The following is a 17,012-nucleotide window of genomic DNA, read 5'->3' as shown; positions in this document are numbered from 1 at the left end:
TTTTATACGTATCTTTAATACTTGTTACAATTACACTAGCAGAGTTCTTAAATCTGTTATACATAGACAGTAAAGAATTAGTAAAGAATTTTATTAATTAAATAAAATTATATAAATATTTTAATCGTATAATCCGTGTAATTCTTTCTTTCAGAAGAGATATCTATTCGTAGAGAGAGAGTGATGAAATTTAATATACAGATTTATTTATAAAATAGAAAATTCATTATAAATTTGATCTAATTAAAAATTGCTATCACCAGTTAATCACTTACCATAGATGAGCTCACCTCAGGTAGCGACTTTTTGCGACATATGTATAACAGGTTTGTTTGTTGAGAAGCTGTTGTAGCGTATATTTGGCTCCCTTTGGCATCCGAGACAGAAAAGGAGAGTAGTCTGACCACGCCTGGCCGTCATGGAGGACCTTGAAGAATCATCACGTGCGTCCCTACCCCCCATATTAATGTATGTCCGCGCAACAAAGCTCCATTGGTTGTCGACATCCGCGACTGAAGGAAGAAACGGAAAAAGAAGAAATCGCTGCCTAGCGCACGTTCGTTTTCTGCTTGAGACAAGGCGACGCCCTCTTCGAAGGTGCGTTAAGAAAACGCAAAAGAGAGAAGGGAGGTGGAGGCCGAGGGATTGCTTGCTCCTATATAAGACGAGATATGTCGTATTTTCGAGTATTATCGTACTGACTGCAAGCCAGACATATACGAGCTTCAAGATGTTCAAACTGGTAAGTCAATTAAGATTTCAGCGAGATTTATATCTATATATAGTATTATATATCCGTTTATTTATTTATTTTGCGATTATTACGTTTGTTTCTCTATCGAGAAGATCGTTATAATTTCAATTATTATACGTATACTACACTGCAGACTACAGGGTGCATCATGTGTATTTAGTTGCAAGTCTTATAATATCTAATTGCATCTTATAGTGTCTCTAGGATTAACGATAAATAAGAGAGAGATAAATAATCTGGTCAATATTGTCCTATTTTTAATTGTCCTGATGAAAAATATGGCAGAATTAATTATAGATAATGACTGAGCAAGTGAAAAAGTTACAAAGCAGATATATGAAACGCGTTAGTGCACATGTTAAATTTGTGTATGTTCACATATTCGTATTTGTTATTTTCTATCGATTACTGGAACATTGATCGGACTATTAATTTCTAGAAAAATTATTTGCATTATATATTCATATATTTTCTTATTCGCATCATATTATTTTTCGATTCATAGCTGGATCGAAATACGTACGTGAATTTTTCATAGAAAATTCGATTTATTGCACAAATATAGAATTCATATTACACATTTTTAATTCTCACTTGATATGAATAATTTTTGCTTCATACATTTGCAATTTTTACGGAACTATTGCAAATTCATTTCCATCTCCGAGAAAGATACTTGAAATTAATTCTAAAATGAGAGAGAGAGAGAGAGAGAGAGTCAGTAAATGTACCTTATTATGTACCTTATTATTATCATTCACACACTCAGTGTCGTACTACTACCTGCAACAATATCGTAACGTTACTTGAATGTCATTGTTACTGGTTTGCAGTTGTGTTTGTCGGCCTTTTTGGCATTCGCCGCGGCTGCACCCGCACCGGCGCCCGCGCCAGCACCGGCACCGGCACCCGGGGCGATTATCGGCGCTCCGCTTGTGACATCCTACAGTGCTCCCATCGTTTCCGCACCGTTAGCTTACAACGCATACAGCCTACCGACTTACAGCGCGTACTCGGCATACCCGGCCTTACCGTACGCGTATAAGAGTTACGCGACTGGCCTAATCGTCTAAACACCGGAGGACCGAGCATTCAGGAGATTAAGGACCAATTTCCATCGACACACTTCACAAATCGATCGATCGATCAATGATCAACGCCTACGAAATCTTTTTCAAAAATTAACCACGGATTTGTGTTTCTCCGCGGTTTCATTCTCTTCATCCCTTTCTCATTCGTTCGAATAATTCCGCGTTTACATTCCATTAGACCCAGAATCAATAAAGCCGCTTAAAAGCAATTGTATGAATGTTTTTTTATTCCATCACATCCCACCCCGATTTACTTAGATTATTTTATACTTATATTGTATATAAAAGGATCGTTCAATTGTGCACGACAAGTCGAAATTCACATTGGACTTGAGATACATTTATTTATTATATTATTATACGGATATATCAAAGAATCTTTGAATCTGTATTATAATATATATATATATACACACATACACATATATATATATATATATATATGTATACTATCTCAGAAGTATCAAAATTATTCCAAGAATATCCTTCTTTGATCAATTCTTTGAATAAAATAAAATATTTTTTAATATTTAAGATGTAATGTGTGCGAAATAAGTATTAGAAAATTACATGGTTTACTCTTTCATTCAGTCGTAAATGTGAATTGACGCAATGCCTTCAAATACATATGCACAATGCATACGTATCTCGAAAGAATCATCGATGACGTGCAAACCAACACATCATTACAGACATGTTAAATGTAGGTTATATCAATGTATTACTTTGAGATGCCTCTTGGCGTGGGATGGAGTTGAATAGATTCGAATAAATCTATATCGAATGTAACTTACATAGAAAGAAAGAAAAAGAGACAGAGAGAGAGAGAGAGAGAGAGAGAGAGAGAAACCATAAATATAGTGATAAATTAATAAATCGGGTTGAAAGTTTGATATTTTAAAAGATGTAATTAAAATGTGTATAATAATTAATAGATATAAAGAATGATAACATGACATTGAAAGCAACATAAGCAAAACATAAGAATCTTAATAATTTATTTTTCTCTCTTAATTGTCATCTCGTCTAACTAAATATCATCACCTATAAAATTATACAATTTATATATTCAAGATTTTTACATATAATAATATGTAATTAAATCACATATAATATTATTTACATATTTGGCGAGCATTATTTATACATAATAACACATATTAATTACAATTATATTCCTTACACGAAGGGACACTACATTCTAAGATAATTTCGAGTGTTATACATGTATACGTGAGTAGTTTCTTTGCAATCAATCTCTTTGGCGATCGATGAAAACACACACACACACACACACACACACACACACACACATTATGGCTCTCTCTCGCGTTGAAAATAAAATCTTCCAAAGCTCAATATCATTTATCATATCGAAATTTTAAATTAACCATAAGTAAAAGTATAAAGATCAATAGAAAATTAAATTAGCTGCTGTAAAATAGATTTGAACAGTAATGTTATTATAATTTTGAGAATAATTTTTCATTAACGTACAAAAAACCTTTGTATTATTTAATTTCACATAAATTAATCAATTTAGACAAAAGGTTAACGAAAAACACGATTAAGCGATGTTATAATTCTTTGTGATTATTGTAACCGTTATGAAATAAAGTCATCTTTAGCGCGATATACACCTGTCCTTACTCGTTAGTAGTAATCCGTTGCAAAAAGGCTATTACGCGTCATGTTACTATGTTATAAGTCTGATTACATAAGGATAAAGCGTAGGAGTAGTCACAACTCGAATAATCACTTCATTTATATTGTTCAACGAGCATTATTCTTCAGGCATATACTAACTGGCATTTGCAACATATAAAACTAATTAATAAAATTAATTACGTCAAAATCATCAAAATTATATATAATGATTTATATATAATTTATCTTAAAAGTGCCAAGTTTTTAATTGATCAGAAGAAAGAATTTTATTAATTGACCAATCAAAGAATGCTTCGAAGCATTTGTAGTATCAAGTGAACCGCGCGTAATCATAGTGTGCGGCACCGATGTACATTGAACTGTACACTATTCGTTACACTGGATACAAGAATTGATAGATTATAATCATTACTCTAATTATTATACTGTATCGTTCACGTTTCCCCCGTGTTCACAATTCCTCTACTCTTCCCTATATAATGTAAAGTTTAGATATTATGCACATAAAATGTGTATATGTCGCATATATTCATAAACTGCAAAATTGAAATAAACTATAGAAACTATAAAACATATAAATTTAGGTTATTTTTCTTATAAATGTTATCACGTATATTGTTTGTCATTTTTTTTTAACGTAAAAAAAGAGTTATTTGTTTATGTCAAGTTAAGCCATCTGAGACTTTTGTTATACGTTAATACTTGTATGTAATACTGAAATCAATGTCACACGCATCGTCGGGGATCTGCTGAGCATTGCGTAACAAAGCGGAGAGTTTTAATAACTGTTTTTATAACAAAGCAACGACCCAGTATCCAATTAACGATAAAGTGTGTTTCGTTATTGCTACTTGGCAAACATGCAGAAGAAAAATTTGACGACAACCGATAAAATCTAAATGATATAATATTAAAACGAGAGTTTACATGCAAACATAAAAATTTTTCTTTTTTATTTTCCAAAATGCAATATTACACAATAGCATAAATTGTCGTGAATTAAAACAAGACAATAATGAATTACGTATATTTATCGTTTTTGTAGATACATAATAGATACATATACTGTGTATATATATATATATATATATATATATATATATATATATATATATATATAGTAGATTCTATTATATTTGCATTTTGTTACGTGTTGTTGTTTTAATTAATCTGAAGTATATTACGCATAATTGTGTCCAGGTAATACCACATGCTATTCTTAGAACGTAACACTCTTTATGCAATTTCACGTCATCGCTATTGAAAGCTCTCGAATCAAGATTTGAGTCGTAATAATACATTACGTTATCACATCAGTATAACATAACAGCCACATGACAAATATGGCTGTTTTGTTACTCATAAAATGTATTTTATTATAACAAAGTTATAAAAGAAAGTGATTCTCTAAACAATAAGTAAAAACTAACTATAATAAAGGAGCATGTAAGCCAAATGTAAATGATGCGCAAAAGTATCTATTCAATAATTTATGTACGTAAAACAATTGACGTTTCGATCTTAAATTAGGTCACCGTCAGTATTGTTATTAAAATAGCAATTTTTTAAAAATGTTCGTTAACATATTCAAACGTTATTTAAGATAAATCAATTACGTGTTATTTAAGATAAATAAATTATATTAATGCACAAAATTACAATAGATTTTTTAACTTTGTTTTTCAAGTTGAAATTAAACTTATTAAACTCTTTAAAACTAATTAATAACGTTATACTTTGCATTGTCGAGTGATATCCAGTGAGTTCCATTCAATTCCTCTCACAGCATCATATAAGAAACAGTTTTTTCCGACTCAAGTAGACAGACCATTAAATTTTAAGATTGACGTTCAATTATGTGTGCAGTAAACTATGATTATACTGTTTATAATTTATAACAAGAAACAAAAATACATTAGATCAGAAGAGACGGTACTTATATGTTAGGGTGTTTAGGAGTTGCGACAAGCGCAACGACATTATAATTCATAATGCAATTGAATAACGGTTGAATCAATTGAATTCTATGTATGCTCCATCGATGGCTTCCACTAGGATAATAAAAATTGTGCTCTCTTTGACTTGCCATCTAGTTGATTAATTCATTCAGCAATTCATAGCAATAAGGAAATTAGTTGGAGTTAATCGCTACTTTTTGAGAGAACAGCAACAGGACAACTTGTAAGAAAGAAAGTGACAATCGAGCTTTGTGCCGTAAGCCGTAAAGCCTATTTACACATTTGCAATTGGCATTGTTATACAGCATTGCGTAATCAGTCGAGTTTTTGTCTTATGCTCAGTTATGTAAGTCACCGACAATAATACCGGTCTTTGTTACGTGAGTGCCAGCAGACGTCATCGTCAAGCACAATCATATATTATGCCGGATAGTGATAGTAAACATGCGAGAAATACGGGAAATGAATTGCATTTCTATAATTTACATGCACGCACAATCGACAAGACATCGTTCTATTTTATTATCATTTATTTTACTTCCTATTTCGCATGAATGAAAAAAATACTATTATTTATACACACACACACACACACACACACACACACACACACATCTCAAAACATAGTATTATTGTATATGACACGTTAATTCAGGTGACAATTTAAGTCCGCTTAATTCATTCTTTATCTGAGATCTTACAATACATTTTTTCATTAAGTTGTTATTGTGTTGTTAGCATCATATAAAATTAATTATTGAAAAAACATTTATGAATAGATTTAGAATAAAATTTTAGAATAGAATTTTATCCCAATATAGTAATATAAACGTATAGAGTGAATGAAAAATATCCTTTTTCTTATTTATATGATTTTGGATCGCGGCACATGATCAAACGTTAAGGATACATTGCATTTGAGGAAATTACAACTGTTTACCAAAGAATTAGAATCTATAAATTAAAGTCACGTTATATTTACATGTTATATAAAGTGCAACTTCCAGAGTTATAACTTTGTAACGATCATTTTTTAGAATTAGATCAAATTGAAAATTCAGATACATTTTATTTTTATATGTATATGAAAAAATTTTATTTTACGTTTTCAACTTATTTTTTCATATAGAATCATTCTTTCCATCCACGGAACATTTCCGGAACATTTCATGATAAGTACTACAATATATAAGTACTATGTATTTATTAATAATTGTGTATCATATATACATACATATGTATAATATATTAGTGTACATTTTTGTCATTGAAATTTTTTCATTATTCTAGCATTATTAATAGAATTGATAAATAGTAGGCAAATGTTCTTTATCACGTTATTGATTCTATTCTACATAAAGGCATTGACATTGGCAGCAGAAACGGGCTGGAAGTATCAATTTATAATAGTTTATATATATCGCGCTACACGTTTCTGTCCACGTGAATTAAATTTATTCAATGTCAGAATATCAGTCAATTGATTAACCGTAATTTAAATATCGTGCTGATGAGCAATTCAATTGGACGTACTCAGTGCGCACTGGTGCGTCTAATCAAATTCGCCATTAGTACATTACTTGAATGTTATGGTTATGTGTAAAACATTAAAGTAATCCGTTTCTTTCCATTTCGACACGTATAATTATACATTATTATAGTCATTTTCGTAATATAATTAAACCAGAATATCATAAAAATTTTTCTTGTTGATCTATTTAATATATACACATATATATATGATTTTCTCAGTTTACAAATTCTATATCTAGCATTTCAGATTTTAGATGAATATTCTATATTTAGATAAATATTCTCCCCCCTTTTAACTTATGCTTTTTCATGATTTCCTTTTTTTTCTCTTCTCCCTTAACTACATATACGCTCCTACTCTCTCTAACTGCGACTATATTACATTCAACCTCTTTTCCTTTATCCATCCTTTTACCTATATCTCTCTTTTCTTCTCTGCCACTTTTCTCTACCTTTTGATTCTTCCTTTATATTTATCCCTTTTATGACAAAGTTCAGTCTCTTTTCTTCTCTTTCGCTATTTGTTACCCATCTTTTCAGTATATTGATCTCTCTATAACTCAGCCCTCCTTCACTAATAACCGATCCTGCCACTATACGTGCTGTACCTTCCTCTGCCATTTACCCCACTTCTAGCCTCTTCCTGTTTACTCTCTTCTCTACTGCTCCCTGTTCTTTCCCTAAGTTCTTACCCCTCCCTCTAGCTGCTCAAATTTGACCTCTAACTCTCTGTCTTTCTCTCTCTGTCAATCCCCTCACTCTAACCTCTGCCTCTTCTATTTGCTTCGCCCATTTCTCCTTCAGACTTTTGATTTCTCTTTCCATGCAACTGTATACTTCCTTTTTTATCTCTCTAATTTCTTTTTCTAGCCAGCTCCGTTCTCATAGCCATTTCCTTTCTCATATCTTCTATCCTCCTCTCCGTAATTTCTCGCAATTCTTCTTTCGTCCTATCCGCCTCACCTTTTTCCTTAATATTCACGAATGCTACTTTTTTTCGCTCGGTTAATTTTTTTTGCCCCGCTTCCTGTTTCGTCTTGATTCCTCTACCTGATCCCCCGCTGGCCGTGCCAACCGGCTCCTTTCCCGCCATGACCTCTTTCGCCGCGCTCTCTCGCCTGCCTCCTATGTAAATTATCTATCGCCTACCTCTGCCTCCAATCTTCTGCTTCCTTATTGCCCACTCTCGTGAAATCGCACGCCCTAATCTGATTACTCGCCTATTATTCCCTATTCTTTCTCACACACTCTCTGCAAAGCTTGCACTCGCATCCACGCCACCTAACCAAGTCCCAGATTTTAGATAATAAATTATCTTAGAAAAAAATGAAATTTAGATATATGTAGAATGTAATCATAGAATGTAAACATAAATTTGTAACACACACACACACGCGCGCGCGTTTTTGTTGTTAAATGATCATCACAATTAATTTCTTACTACTCCTTTAATGCATATAATGTAGTAGGTGTTTTTGATTAAGGATCAAATAATACTACCTGGAACCTGGGCACTGTATATTGATTGTATTTTCAAAAATACATTTTCTTTCAGGTACATCCACCCCTTGAAATGGATCGGTAAGTTCAATGACCGAAGCAGAATTAGTTTTCAAGATCTGTGTTATAGAGAGAGAAAGAGAAACAGAGAGAGAGGGAGAAAGGGAGGGAGAGAGAGAGAGAGGGAAAATTGGTCGGAAAGAGAATGAGAGGAAGAGAATGCAGCGTTCTCAGAATATTAAATTAAATACATATTTTTGGATATTCGGTTACGAGATCATCGTTATCTGATCGCTATAATTATATCCGATATCGGAACCTTGCTATGAAATATTAAAAATTGCACAATCGTATGCGATGTAATTATAGTGAATAATCAATAATACCACCAAAAGAGTGTCAATTGATGACTTGTAAGATATATAAGATGAAAAGAAAGAGTTTATATTTAATAATGAACAATTTTGAATTTAATCGAGAGAGAAAATATTAGATATATTATTATTGCGATTCTTCTCAATCCTTTCATCTTAATAATACATCATCTAAAGCTGCTAAATGAAAGATTAATTTCAGATATATATTAAATATTTAAATATAAATTTTTTTTAAACGTTGCGTATTGCCTATGTATTTTTCTTGCGTAACACATGAAATAAAATATAATGTTATATTTATTTTTCAAAATTAAGCTGATTTAGTCATTAACAAGATAAAATGTAATCGCGAAAAAAATCAAATATATCTCAAACAATGTGTTTATTGTTATTATTCTTATGTTTTAGATTGTAGACGTTCTTTTCGAAATTTCAGAACAGAGAACTGAACTCTCGTCGTATCTTGTTTGTATTTCCATTACCGCTGTAGAAATACTGCAAATTTCCATTACCGCTCTGCATGGTTCTACAACATATAGCTTTTCTTAATCCCCTCGACATCCTCGGCACCTCGGCTCGGCACCACACGTATTCTCAATTTCACGTGGACGGCGCGGTGCGACAGCGGACAGGGCATGCGCGTGTTCCCCGCGTTCACCTGCGAGGGTATAAAAGATCGCGCGTCGAGCGTATCGGACTCAGTTTAACCTCGTGAGTAAGACGCATAATCATCTTGACGAGGAGAAGAAGCGATCAAGTTATCTATCGATCGAAAAAGATAATATAGCGTAATTGTGCTGTAATAACAATATAACAGAAATATATAGTTTGGAATTGCGGAAATATATTCGAATAGAACAAGTGCTTTTCTGTGTACGAAAGTCTATCTCGATCTCGACTTTGAGACTCACTTCCACAGTCCACGCGTGGAAAGTACGTGATATAAACACATATACAAAATCTGCGCAATCTGCTGCGTCTGTCTAGTCCTTTGAGAGATATCTCATTGTTTTATGTGGATAGAAATCTGTGTGATTTGAAATGACAGACACGAGTCAACTGTCAAATGACATGGAGGAGTCCGCGCAAGTGATCGATTTGACCGATCACCGACAGACGCATCAATATCACTATCATCATCATCATTATCATCGTTATCATCATCATCATCATCATCATCATCATCATCATCGAGGTAGAACACCACCCGTGGGTGAGATTGGTGACGATGAGTGCAGCACCGACAGTGGCTGCAGCAGCGGCGGAAGTACCGGAAGCGGCGAACGTCTATCGCGACGTGGTAGCGGTGAACGTTTATGCAGATCCAGTAGGTCCTCTCCAAGAACGCATTGCTACCCAGAGCGACTGCGAGGACGAACGACACGATCGCAGGAGCGGCTTAGCACTAGCGTGCAGAGATCGTCGGAGCGTGCAGAGATCGTCGGAATTTGGAGCCTTTCCGAAGACGTCAGGAGTCTACCTCGTGGTGGTATCTCACCCTCATCCTATTCCTCCAGTCCTTCGGATGCTCACAGCAGCAGCGATAGCGACTCTCTCAAAAGGCCCTCCACAGCGGAGACTCTACGACGGGCCTTTCAAAGTCTCAAGATTATCTCATCCAAATGGGATGATAGCAACAAGGGGAAGAAGCACGCGAAGAAGAGCCCGAAGAGGATTTTGCGTAGCCCGGTGCCCTATATATATGTCCGAGGACCATCCGGTCTACCCACTCAAAGGATTCCCCGAAATTCCGGTTTTCAGCAGAAAACTATACAGCCACGCTCCTGCCAAGATCTTTAATCGATTATACACATCGCTGGGCGAATATTTTTTTTTTTTTTTTTTGGAGTATTTGAACGCGCAGGACCAAGATACATTCCTCTGTCAGAGGAAATATTAAGAACTAAAATATTAAGGATAAAATGCGCAATCAAATGTCGCCTTTTGATTATCGTGCTCGCGATAACGTATATCTCCTAATATCATCGACGATGTTATCTTTACAAATGCCGAATTCGCGTGCGGCGTAAATCATAGGGTATATCCGTAATTTCTAAGCTTTTCCTGATTTTGTCTCTCCTTTTTCTCACTCGATATTCTTATTCGATTATATTTCACGTACGACTTGCTCGACTGTCGGGACATTTTTCGAGACAGGCAAGGTTCTTCTCTTTTAAGTAGTATAAGTCAAGCGTAACGTCGCCTCAACGTGAATTCGCTCGAATCAGCGAAACGAATGACAAGAAAGGCAAAAGAAAGACAATTAACATATATAAAGAGAGATGACATTAAATTAAATATATGCACAATTATTATATTAGCTGCAGATGATCCTTGATACCGGACACAGAAATTATTTGCATATTAAATTACGAAATAGTAGTACTACGAAACGAAAAAAAGATTATACATACATATGTATATATGTGTGTGTGTGTGTGTGTGTGTGTATGTTTGATCTTATTATCTTCCATCATATTATTACTTCTAAATTGGGATATGCAGGCAGTAAGATCTTTTGTGTATTTAGGATCGTTTGTATGATAATTTCTAATATTCTCTTTACAACATCTTTTTAACTAAAAACTTTGTCATATAGAGTGTTTATTAAAGCCAAAATATTTGTCACGATATATCCACACGTATGTAGAATTATAATCATTCAACACTTTTCTCTAGTCTGACTAATATTCTTTAATTACAACCGCATGGAGGATGTTTGGGATGTAGAAACGTGCAGACTGATAAGTTTAATATACATTAATTCATATTGTCATTTATAAACTTATCATCAATAAACTTATGTAAGATTTTATTACATACTTACATGCCACCATTATCTTTATTGTAATTTCGACTCTAGGTAATTTGAATTTAATAGAAATAACTCTTTAATAAGAAACGAGAAATTATGATGTAATAATAAAAATAACAACAATAATAATATTGCAAAAAGACATTAAACTATGTGATACATTGGAGAACGATTTTTAAATGCATTCAAAATTTCCAAGGCTGTAAAATCGTGCAATGAGTGCTACGAATGCAATGTAAAAGAAAAAGCCGAGCAAATGATACATAATTATTTCTCGTTTGTATTTCTCTTATTTCTTTATTCAGTTTATTTATTATTGTCAATCACGATGATAACGTATACTCGTACTTTTATCGGTACTAAGAGCCGTGATTCGTTAATCGCGCGATAAAAATCAATTATATCAATGCGGAAAATTAGTGTGTTCAAATTATTCCAGGTCCAAAAAGATACTACCCTTAATAACTCGTACTACGATAATATAATTGTCCTTATGATCAGTCTATATGTATAAAGTATACTAATGGCTAGCGTAAAAATATTGTTTATGAGGCTAATCATCAGTTGCGCAAGTAAAAAAATCCTTTATTAATGTATTAAAATCGGTATTCAAGAATCAGTATTATTTACATAGAAAATATATAGATACATATTATAAGAATTATCATTGACGGATATCTTTGGAAAATAGTAAGCGATACATATCGTCATCGATACACACTACAATTTCCCAACACTTGTAGCTTTCAAGATGTTAATGAACAAAGCTGATTTCAATCACAATCAAAGGAAATGGGTTGTCCATTTCACTTTTTAAAGAAATTCAAATTATGTGTTATCGAATATGTAAAAAGAAGGCTTACACAAATAATATTTTTAAAAATTTTATCTTATTTTTCCATATACATATTATTTATCTACATATATTTGAAATTTATTTAGATTATTTAATTTAATCTCAAATTTAATTGAAATTCTCTTTGTTCTCAAATATACGTATATTCTCAGAATACTTCCTCTTAAATTTATTGGAAACTTGTATTAAATTACAATGTAAAGTAAAGTGAATGACCGTTAATACTAGTTACCATATGTTATTTTTTTCGCGATGACAAATTATGCGGCAAGAGCTTAATCAGGTATATTGATAGCATGTAATTAATACATCGTGCAATTATAATATTATTATTTAGTAAAGAAAAACATATAATGAGAATGTACGTTGATGAAATCTTCCACAACTGGCAAAGACTGACTAATTTTCAAAAGTCGAAAAATCTGATGTTAAATATGAAGAAAAAAAGTGAAACAGAGAAAAAAGAAAGAGAGATCACGAAAGACATGGCATACAACACACACACACACACACACATCACACACGCACGCGCGCGCGTACCTTGAGAATCTCATCTATGTAAAGATATTGTAAGTCTGTGCGATTCATCTCTAGTGCCTTGTAGATACCCCCAAGCGTGTCTGTACGATTAGGTGTTATTGATAAACGAAAATGCAAAAAAATCGAAAGGAACAAAATTATATTCGCTCCGTCGCGCGGGTCATATATGTATGTACGTATATGTAGATGTAACATATGAAGATGTAATCGCGCAGAATAATCGTGTGAAAGTGTTGCAACAATAAGAAAGATAGGATAAAAAGATTCTTCACTCAGGACTGAATGTTTTGTATTATTTTGTCTATGTCGACATTTACGTTTCAAATAAACGTTTTTCATTCTAAAATCTGTTTTTCCCTTTATTCTCTCTCTACCAGTGATTATAACATAACTATATTAAAAATAATATAAGTATATTATTTCTCAAGGTTTTAATATTATTTTGATAGATTGAATTTATGAAACGCGCGAAACTTTATTCGCAAGGTATTTGTTTACGCTTGTGTGTGTTTCTTTGTATAGAGTACGACTAAATTCGTCTACGATATGATAACGTACATATGTTCGTTGAACATTGAACGACGATATCTTGCGTGGAAGAAAGAAAGAATTAAAGTATTTAATGTATGCGCGTGTTGCAGTCACGGTATGTGTTTTTATCCATGGCCATGACAGAAGCCTGACCTAGTTGCAGGAGCTTGCACCTCTGTGTGACGTCAGGATGCGCAGGAGTCCCATTCACGAGTCTGGGACAAAATAGATCGGTAGGTATGATCCACCTCCGTGAAATGTCATAGTTCATTCAATGATCCGCTATAGTTTCTCTTCCTCTCGTTCATTCTTCGCGTATCTCTCACACACACACACACACACACACACACACACACACACATACACATACATCTGTCTTTTCTCTTTATAAACATTAATCTTTAACTGTCTAAAAATACTTTGTAAGAAAAATAGCGCTTTTTTTCTTTAACATTAAACATCTAAAGCTATTGTCAATTTTGAATTATTCAAATTATTATATTTATATTCCAATTGTAATTAAAAGATTTATCCCCGTTTTTTTATTATGTGTGTGTGTAATTTTTGCATCTTGTCAACAACTTGTAATTTACGTAAATCTCTCTTTTCATCGATTGTTAAAATAAAGATTACAGGACTGTGATAGATTCAATTTGTTAATAATAGCAGGGCTATTTATTGTTAGCTGATGCTATCATCGTTAAAATCAAACAACACACGTTATTACCGTCCTACAAATGGGAAGATACTGTCAATGAACGAAATAATTAAAAACTGATAATAACTTTCGCGATAATTAATCTATAGTGTAGGTACTGCGCAAATTCAATTAGTATCTATCTCAAATTACAGAAAATTGACATATGTCCCGAATCAGTGAATCAGTGAAAACCTTAAAATATTGTACTATCCTGCAGAAACTGAATACTTATGGTCTCATAAGATGCTGGAGCGATTTCGCTGCTGCGCTGAAAAGCATATTACAGATCGGTCGCTCGAACATTACCAGCTTTTCTCTCTATAGAGATAAACGCGGCTTGCAACTTGAATTGTCCGTTTGCCGGCGATCCTTCGTTTCCTCTTCCCGCTACGCAATGTCTTTGGCCCAGTTTCCTCATCGGCGCGGCGTAGTGACGTCATTCACGTCATTGAGAAGGCCACTGACAACGCGCGTCCCAGTTCCTGCCGCGGCAATTCCGCCATTTCCGCCGCGCAATGCGGAACGAACTCGGTCGGGGTTTAATCCTTCGACCCTTTGTCGCGGTCATTCTTGAATCTCACCTCTTGTACATACATACGTAACGTAAGTGCGTGAAATAGTTGCGTATACTATATGTATCGCAATGACCCAACTGCTATTCTTTCCAAATTCCGCACGAATGTCGCACGCAAGAATATCATATACGACTCAAACGGCAATAATGACCACTTTCTCTCAAACCAACATGTAATTATAATATATTAAATATTTTTCTCAAGAGAAAATTTATATAAATTTTTATAATAAACGTATGATTATCCGAAACAAAATTATTAATGGAATGTCAGTTAATTTTAACTTGGCCGAATTAATTAAAATAAGATTATTAAGATTGTTTATATAACCATAGATTATTACGTGTGATACTTTTCCTTCTTTTCCTTTTTCTTTTCATTTTGATATTTATGTAACAGATATTAGATTAAAAAATATAAGATATTCTAATATTAAGAAAAGTAAACATCAGCAGGACATTTTAAACGTAATATAATTATACGTACATTACTATATTTATAACGTGTGTTATTTTCAAAATCATTTTTTCAAATTTTTTCACACTGATTTTCTAAACAATGTACTGGATATCGTAGAAAAAGGATTTGTTCTAAATTAAATTATTTTGTTTAGATTTAATAGTATGAGTTTACTTTGGTAGTTTGATACCATGCATTATATTTACATCTTTACTTTAACATAAACGATTATTATTTCGATACAAAATTTCGGCTGTGCCTAATAAATTAATGATTTAATGATAAGTTAAATGTGATTTCCCTAATGGGCCTAATGCATACGAGTTGATGAATTCGTTTCGTCGACACAGTATACGGAGCAGTAAGAATCCCTGCAAGTAAATCGAATCGAGAACAATGGAGAGAGAATCAGAGAAGTGGATTCGCGCCGCATCTCATTCTCATTCACCCCGTCTGTTGATCTGTGCCTACAATCAGTGCTAGTCAACCAGTCGCGTCTATGCCAGTCTATGCCAGTCTATGCTATGCGCGTCTAGTTGGCCATGGTTAAAGGGAACGCTGTACAGGTTGAAGCTGGAGGTTCGTCGACCTTCTATTCCACCCCGATGATGACGTGATTGTTACGTCACGTCACGTCGTCATAGCGACGAACCTGTCTTTTCTCAACGACGCACGCCCAGCGGGAAACTGGAACTTTGACCTGCAATCGGGTCAACAAACAAATGACCACCCCTTCCTTTTGCTCTTCTCCATCCGTCTCGCAAAAGCGTAAAATTACCTCACTCTTTTTCTTACATTCTATCTTGAGTATTTTGAATGCAGCTAAAAATTCGGGTGAATGTTCAGATCAAATTGTAATAATGATTGCATATATTTATGTATGTATAGTACATGTATGATAACATTAAATATCTGCACTATCGCGTATATTAATTATTCGATGAAATGCTATGCGTGACATGCCCTTTAAACATTATTTAACAAGAATTGTTCAATTATCTATTTGATTATAGATTCAACAGAATCTATGATTTATGATTGATTGATTTTCACACCTGATGAACTAGAAAATTTAAGTCGATTAATATCGAAGTGCGCAATCGTCGGATTCATCAATTGGCTTTTTTCATTTGCCAATTCTTTCTTTACATATCGAGAGAGAGAGAGAGAGAGAGAGAGAGAGAGAGAGAGAGAGAGAGAGAGAGTTATGTTGTTGAGTGTTTTATTCTGATATTTCTTTTAAAAGATTTTGCATATTCTACATGTACATATGTGTATTGACTCTAACATAAAATGGTTAAGAAATCTAATTGGAGAAATATTTCATAATTCTGAGATGTTTTACATATCGATGTGAGAAAACATTCCGTATCAAGAAAAGAAATAAAGATCTTTCTAAAGAATTTTACGAACGGTCCTTTATGCAACACGCAGGAAAGATTCACATCGATAAGCTATACTCTTCATTGAATACAATTTGATGAGAATAATAGAAACATAAATGAAGCTTCTATAAGGAAAATTGAGACAATATAAAAGAGGCATGTTACATTTCTTTCGCATTGTCACAATTTCCACTTTATAGAAGGTTTTCGTTTCTGCTTTCCTCTTTATGTTCGAGAATACTCGATTTATACTTGAATTTTTATCTTCGC

At 33.5% G+C, this 17,012-nt stretch overlaps 2 protein-coding genes across 2 annotated transcripts; both read left to right on the top strand.

Annotated features, from left to right (window-relative positions):
• The first annotated feature begins 633 nt into the window (after positions 1-633).
• On the top strand, positions 634-2,054 carry LOC105149317 (uncharacterized). Its single transcript, XM_011061643.2, has 2 exons — positions 634-742; positions 1,588-2,054. Exons 1-2 carry the CDS (start codon positions 731-733, stop codon positions 1,825-1,827), a joined length of 252 nt encoding a protein of 83 aa, XP_011059945.2. The 5' UTR covers positions 634-730; the 3' UTR covers positions 1,828-2,054.
• A 7,500-nt stretch (positions 2,055-9,554) lies between these two features.
• Positions 9,555-13,438, top strand: LOC105149280 (uncharacterized). Its single transcript, XM_011061578.2, has one exon. It carries the CDS (start codon positions 9,923-9,925, stop codon positions 10,679-10,681), a length of 759 nt encoding a protein of 252 aa, XP_011059880.1. The 5' UTR covers positions 9,555-9,922; the 3' UTR covers positions 10,682-13,438.
• Positions 13,439-17,012: the final 3,574 nt, after the last annotated feature.

The sequence above is a fragment of the Acromyrmex echinatior genome, chromosome 13, assembly GCF_024713525.1.
Source record: "Acromyrmex echinatior isolate Ae372 chromosome 13, ASM2471352v2, whole genome shotgun sequence".
Lineage (NCBI taxonomy): Eukaryota > Metazoa > Arthropoda > Insecta > Hymenoptera > Formicidae > Acromyrmex > Acromyrmex echinatior.
The sequence above is the reverse complement of the archived record's forward strand: the minus strand, read 5'-3'. Positions and strand labels throughout refer to the sequence as shown.

Excerpts from the sequence above, each read along its gene's own strand:
- LOC105149280 (XM_011061578.2), top strand. The coding sequence starts at position 9,923 with ATGACAGACACGAGTCAACTGTCAAATGACATGGAGGAGTCCGCGCAA.